The sequence below is a fragment of the Myodes glareolus genome, chromosome 10 (assembly GCF_982192425.1).
Source record: "Myodes glareolus chromosome 10, mMyoGla1.1, whole genome shotgun sequence".
Lineage (NCBI taxonomy): Eukaryota > Metazoa > Chordata > Mammalia > Rodentia > Cricetidae > Myodes > Myodes glareolus.
The window spans coordinates 42,156,044-42,163,064 of record NC_142035.1 but is presented as its reverse complement, the minus strand read 5'-3'; the positions used below and the strand labels follow the sequence as shown (position 1 = coordinate 42,163,064).

At 38.8% G+C, this 7,021-nt stretch overlaps 1 protein-coding gene across 1 annotated transcript in view; it reads right to left on the bottom strand.

Annotated features, from left to right (window-relative positions):
* Positions 1 to 2,348: 2,348 nt before the first annotated feature.
* Pak5 (p21 (RAC1) activated kinase 5) overlaps positions 2,349 to 7,021 on the bottom strand; it is a 282,318-nt gene continuing 277,645 nt past the window's right edge. Inside the window, exons 9-10 of the mRNA XM_085696776.2 lie at positions 6,723 to 6,857; positions 2,349 to 4,559 (exon numbers count right to left, since the gene is read on the bottom strand). Coding sequence (XP_085552902.2) covers positions 4,404 to 4,559; positions 6,723 to 6,857 — 291 coding nt within the window. The 3' untranslated portion in view covers positions 2,349 to 4,403. The remainder of the gene's footprint in view (positions 4,560 to 6,722; positions 6,858 to 7,021) is intronic.

Sequence of the window (7,021 nt, the reverse complement as noted above, 5' to 3'; positions counted from 1 at the left end):
GATGTGATAGCATCACATACCACACAGTGAAAGAGAGTCATGATGGGGTTACCCCTATGGATGCTTATTTGGATCAGCCGGCCTCAGTTACATATCTTATCACCCATTACATAAGTCATATAACTGCTCTTCTAATCCTATTGGTCTTTGTTTGGGTTGCCTGACTTTTCCTTTGGAAAGGGGAAAAAGAGTCTATTTACCCTAGATGGGGCACTGACTACAAACCAGAGAAAATTCCACTCAGGTGTTGCTTCAAGAAATGGCGACTGTATTAGGGTCACTAACAAGAGCAGAGGGGAGTGGCTACTTACAGGATTGTGGCTGGCTTTCAGACAAGGGATGGATCCCAAAGTTCTCCACAGGATGGTTACTGATTCAGAAAAGGTACATTTTAAATGTTCCTTGGCTAACTTGTGGGCAACAATGATGTTCTCTATACCAGCAATTGTTTGCTGCTTTAATAGTAGTAGGGAGGAGTCACCTGAGTCTTGTAAGTCTTATGAGCTTCCTGTGTCTTAGTAACTTCCCTTCCTACTCCAGGAGAGACTGTTTCACTTTAAAGGAAATTATTACATAGTATTTGTTCTCTCTCTCTCTCTCTTCATTTTGGTAGGAAGAGTTTTCCAAGGTCATTTGCACATGCATAGAATTTATGTTTAAATGTTTTAGGTTTTCCTTTCGATGTAACCCACATGTAAATAATGTAATCTGAAAATGAATATCTACTCATCCTCACGCTCATACTACCAGTCTTCCTCTCACACTCATCCCATTTATGCCTTATCATATTAGTTTCACGAGAGTTTTCTGCTTATATATTTTATATCTGTTATAGATACAGTCTGTCTCTCTTTGAAATCTCTTTGTCTATTTATTTGATTAAATTGACCAAGGAATCTGACTCTGAGATGTTAACTTGATGAAATTATTATTGTTGTTTTTTTAGTAATTGCTGGTGAATGTTCTTCCAGGTGTATAATAGGAACACAACCATAATCCAACTCAATTCCATTTAACTACTGTGACTTTCAAAGAGTCAAACTCATGTCAATTCAAAACCAATGCATCACCCTTTAAACTGGGTGACTTTGTAACATAGAAAGAGACAGCATCAGGGAGCAATGGCAGGGTATATAATATGATAGTCTAGTCTGTCTTTTTCATCATGGGGTCTTAGACTGGCTAAGTCTACGGGGCCTCATACAGAGACAAGCTTCTGTTTATTTGACATCAACTGAGTTGAGATGCTATTTGAAGGAATGAGGGAAGATTCTCAAATCTCATTTTGGTTCTGCCTGAAGGCTACAGTCTCTGCTATCCACAGGAGTCTGTGTAGATGATACACTTTTTCAGAGTTCAGTTTCAGTTGGACTCTGACCTCTTTTCCTGAAGAAAGAAACCACATCTTCCTAAGTTTCCCTCCAATGCACATTATGGTTGTGCATCTCATTACTTACAAAATTTACTTACATTTGTGTGTGTTTGTGTGTGTATGTGTGTGTGTGTACATGCACACAAATGCACATATGCACCATGGCATACATGTGGTGGTCAGAGGACAAATTAATAGAATTTCTCTCTGTACCATTTGGCTCCAAGGATTACACTCAGTTTACCAGATTGACGGCAAGCGTCCTACCATGGAGTCGATTCTCTGGCCCTCATTTTTTCTTAAAAGTAGTTTGGCATGTTTCTTGATTCTTCATCACGATCCATCAGCTACAGTCAAGAAAATTTAGTGCCTACTTATTTTGCAGCAAAGACCAAGGTCTTGTCTGTAGAAGGTTGCCTCCATTTTTCTCTTCCTTGATACATGATGTACTAAGTCCTCACTCATCCTTCTCTCTTGGGTTATTTCCTGAAGGCAACCTTCTAAAATGTCTAGACACGGAATAGGCTCTTTGTCACAAACATTTCTTGTCAGCTTCACAGGGTCAGTGTTCATACTTCTCCTTGTCAGTCAAAAAGAATAAAGAGACTAAACACTCTATGCTAGGCGAAGAGAGCTCTAGCTAAGCCTTTTTTAGTAAAAGTTGTTGGTAAAAGGCCTCGAATCAGCACAGTATCTGTGGGGTAGAGAGCTAAAGTGGAGGTCCTGAGTTTTCCTTGAACCTGGTTTCTCAGAATTTCATATTTTTTGTTTTGTTTTGTTTTTTTTTTTCTAAGTAGGATGTCTGTGTCACATTCTTACACAACTGGTAACCATTGGGGACAAGGGTGCTTTAGCTTCCATTTGAGACATCATGATGTAACATAGAAACCAAGTCATGTGCAGCCCCAAGGGCATAAACACGCCACCCTCCTTTACTCAGTAAGACAAATTCAGAAAAGAAATCTTTCCACTAAAATGGCGGGGAAAAGGCAAATACTTGCTTTATTTGTGGTGCAGTTTCTGCCAGTGCTCGATTCTCACAGACCCCGTTAAGCTACAGGAACATCTTGTAAACTTACCAAATACTGTAAAAAATGACCAATGATAAGAAAATTACAGAAAAAAGTTTCCATTACACTGTCAAAAGCTGTTTGAATTCAAAATCTGCTATTTCCTGCAATTAATTTTTAGATGTTGATTCTGGTTAAAAAGGATTCTGTTTTGTTCTTCTTTCCTCTCCTACATAGTCCTGGTTGAATTATGGCACTCTGTTTTGTGACATTTTAGGATTGCCCCTTTGGGGGTTGAGATTGCTTTTATTCATCCACATTTTTATTAAAACCTTAATAGATTACATAAGACATCGATCTTCTGTGTTTTATGAAGCAAAGTTACAGGTACTATGTCGGGTAAAGCATTTCCAGTTTGGGGAAAAATTGGACAGCTAATCAGCAGTCATTTTATGCCTTTTTTTCCTCTTAAACTATAATAAATAATTAACCTATTAATTACAAAAAATTCTTAATTATGCTTAGAGCAACCAGAGTATCTTCACAAATTTATTTTCATATTTGTTACAGTATGTGAAGTCGTTAAGTCAAGTCTCTGGTTTTCCAGTTTGGTAACAAATGGCTTTTGTCTGATGCATAATTAATAGAAACTAATGATGACTATGTCGCGCTTTCCAGAGTTTTAAAGGCAAATCTATATTGGCCTACAGTTAACATGCAAATTCATCCAACAAGCAACACAAAATGTAGTGTAGTAGTCATTCATTTTTATCAACATTCAGAAGCTCTAGACAGCAGCACAACTCTCCTTATGTTGGAAACACATAACATGGTCACCACTGAAGTTAGACCATACCTGGTAAAGTACCCCCTTACTAATTCACCCCTATCATCCGTTCAGACTTCCAGCACAATACATGAATAACAGTGATTAATACTGCGGCATGAGGATAAATACAGACAAGAGTTTGGTGTGCTAGCATACAGAGTCCTAGAAACAGTGACAAACAAAACCAAACAACTTGCCTTGTTCTCTCTCCTCTTGTGAGCCTGGGATTTCCATGGTCTCACCAAAACTTTCTACCTGGGAAACTGAGTCCAGTAATCCCAGTACTGAAATTTGACCACAGGTTATTTAAAGGTGAGCATCAAGGGAGATATCTCGCTCTTCAAAGACTGGTGTGTCACCAGAACCCTTGAAGGAAAATGATTTTTTGGAATATTTAGCATTCTCTCATGGAACTGTTTGGTGATCCTGTGGCTCAGATTTTGTTTTTTTGTGTGTTTGGTTGGGGAAATGAAGTGTCCACACCATCACCATCACACTTGACTCTCCTTCCGTTACATAAGACACTTGTTAGGATACGAAAGATTTTCCGCTAAAGCTGACGGTGACTGAGGGTCATTTAGTATTCAAAGATCCTAAAGAACCGCTGGTTCTCTGAAAGGGATAAAAAAGTAGGAAAGGTTTTGTTCAAATGCCTGCTAGGGAACAAGATTACTTCAACCAAGACAATGGCTACGGGACATCAAAGTACTATAAATTATCAAAACTATCGTACAGAAAAGTTACAAAGTCATTGCAAAATACATTACACTGCTACCATTAAGAAAAAAAGTGCTTTTTCTTTTCTTTTCTTTTCTTTCTTTCTTTTTTTTTTGCCAGAAAAGTATTCTTTCAATATAGAAAATCCTATGTGGTACCCTGCATGTGGCTAGGATATATCATAACGGAGTTTGTACTGAGTCCTTCTGGTTTGCTGGAAGAAGGGCTGAAAATGTATAATGACTTATTAAAGCCATGCTCCAAATGACCATGCCAGCTGTCAGTGGAGAGATGCCTATTTAAGACACTAGAAGATGCCCTGGTCTGTCAAACCCTGCCGGTCAGGCCATCACACTGTCCCACCAATCAGCTGGTTTAGAATGCACAGGCCTTTGCGTGTTCTGTGGGGTTTTCCTCGTGTTCTCCTGAATTATCCTCATGTCTTTGCCTAGATTTGTCTCCTCTGCGAGTCTGCTCAGTGATGCCGGTATTGTCTCATGAGAGGAACGATACAAGATGGTGGACCTGCCAGTTTTAAGAATGGATGTCCAAGAAGCTCTTGGGCCGTGGCTCTTTGAGAGGGCTCCCTCACCAACATCAGATCTAGGAATCCTCGGAGCATGGAAGAAACCTGCGGAAAGAAAGACCCCACACTGAGGACCAGCACAAAAACCCAGCTCAGTGTCCTGAAACGATGTCCCAACTAGCCTCATCATGACTTCAAATTATACCAAATAAGGGAGAAAGGCACAGAAGAAACACATATGCTACCACTATCATTGCTTTCAAAGTGCAAAACAGTGGAGGTGAAGCACAGAGTCACTTCATTAAATAAAATGACGTAAGTAATGAAAGCACCTCTTTTGTCTGGATTATATAGGCATGGTGGTATGTTTGAGAAATTCAACTGAGACTGTGAAACAGTGCTTGGTGGACACCCCTCACCCCTGCACAGAGAAAAACTCATTTCCTTCAGGTTAGTTCCCTCACCCCTGCACAGAGAGAAACACATTTCCATCAGGTTAGTTTCCTCACCCCTGGACAGAGAGAAACCCGTTTCCATCATGTTAGTCAACACAGACATTTCCGTTTAGTTTTTGTAAAGCTGACTTTTCTGACATCTATCAGATTTTACTTGGAGATGAACACCATTAGATGAATGTCCTGATTGACTTGTCATACGTTGACATCTGTTCACTTTCCACCTCTATTGAGATATAGGACATTTCTGCCATTCTAAGAGGTTGCCTCGGGCTTCCTTTTGGGATTACCTACGGTCTTACAAAAGGTAATAAGAATCCTCACTTCTAACAAGACACATTAGTTTTACTTGCTTTTAAGCCTTGTACAAAATTATATACACATATCTATACATATATATAGTTTATATGCACATAATATAGAATATATGTATAAGTTATACACATATAATTCTGTACAGAAATATACACATATATGTGTATATATAGCATGAAAAAACATTGTATCACATAAATATACAGTAAGTGTATTATACATATACATATACATATACACACATATATTTGTATACTGTTAATTTTTACTGGCTTATTTCATTCTATGTGAGATACTTTCCTCATTTGTTTTATTTTTGTGTGGCTGTTCAATTATTCCATAGATTATTTATTCACTTGGGAAACAAGTCTGGGATTTTTCCAGCTTTTAGACATTAGAAGGAAATATATACTTGTGTGTTCATTAGCACTCAATTCTACTGGGCATTTACATGATAGGTTCTTAGTTGATTTTCATTGGTTAATCTTCATCCAATCTAGCAAAATTTTCAAACTCTTATTGAGTTCTTGTGGTTTCCCTTTTGCTGAATCTCTGCAAAAGCTATATCAATAATTTTCTGAGTTCTTTTCAGTAATAGGGGAGAGGAAATGAGGAGCTTCTTCCATTCCATACACCTCTCCCCTAAAAGACAACCTCATGTTCTGTCTGTTATAAAGCAGCTAGAGAGAGGGAGGCATTGCTAGGCTGAGGTTGAACTTGAGATGTTAGGTCTTACAGGCTCCAGATAGCAGGGTAACTCTCGAAATGACCATAAGCCTTAGCTTAGTCCCAGTTGCCAAGTCTTGGAACATGTGAAAACCACATTCACTGGTTCTTAATATGAGCAGTAATTACTTTCCCTGCGTGATCTAGCTCCTGCCTATTTCTCTGGAATGTTCTATCCTTGTCTTCTTGCTGTGCTGTTACAGCACAAGCCTTCCTTGGCTTTAGGTCCTTGTATCTGATGCTCCTGCTGTATGAGATATTTTTCTTCCAGATCTTTGCATGACTAGTGCTCTCTTTCCATTTGTTTCCTTGGCTTTTTATACTAAAGTAACTCCCAGTCTTGTGCATTTGATCTCTTCACAGTGTTCTTCATAGCATTCGTTGACTATTTTTAATTTATTTGCATAAATTCTATTAGTTTATTCTCTACTTAGAATGCAGACTCTACAAGAATCAAATAATCGGAATACCCCTAACTAGAAGTCCCCAGCAGGTACCAGTCACTTAGTGTGGACATGCTGGAAGGAGAATCCAACTCATATCTCACCAGCCCTTTGAGAGAAGAGCTGATGACATCCATTTACAGATGAAAAACTTTGTGGTTGAAGGTGTGGAGTCACTTGCCCCATAAATGCACAGAAAAAACATAGATTTGAATCTCAATGACTTAGTACAAAACCTTTATCCCCAAATCAGGTCTACCAGATTTGCTATGCCAGTCTTTAAATGAACAAGTAACTATTCTGGACATTGCAGTACATAGCAATCTCACCTTGTGTAGGTCCTTCACTCTTGGAGGTAAACTATCCCGGATCCTTCGCATTGCCTGGAGAGGAGGCTCATTGAAATAGGGGGGCTCACCATCAATCATCTCTATCACCATGATCCCGAGGGACCAGATGTCCACCTGTTAAGCACAATCCACTAGTTATGTCAGGAATGGAGAAAATTCTTGAGTTTTGGTTGTACTGTGAATCCCAGCAGATCCATGTTCACTTACAAATAATTAATTTCACAAACTGATTTCAAATCTTATGATACAAATTTGCATGCTGCATTGTTGTATTATCA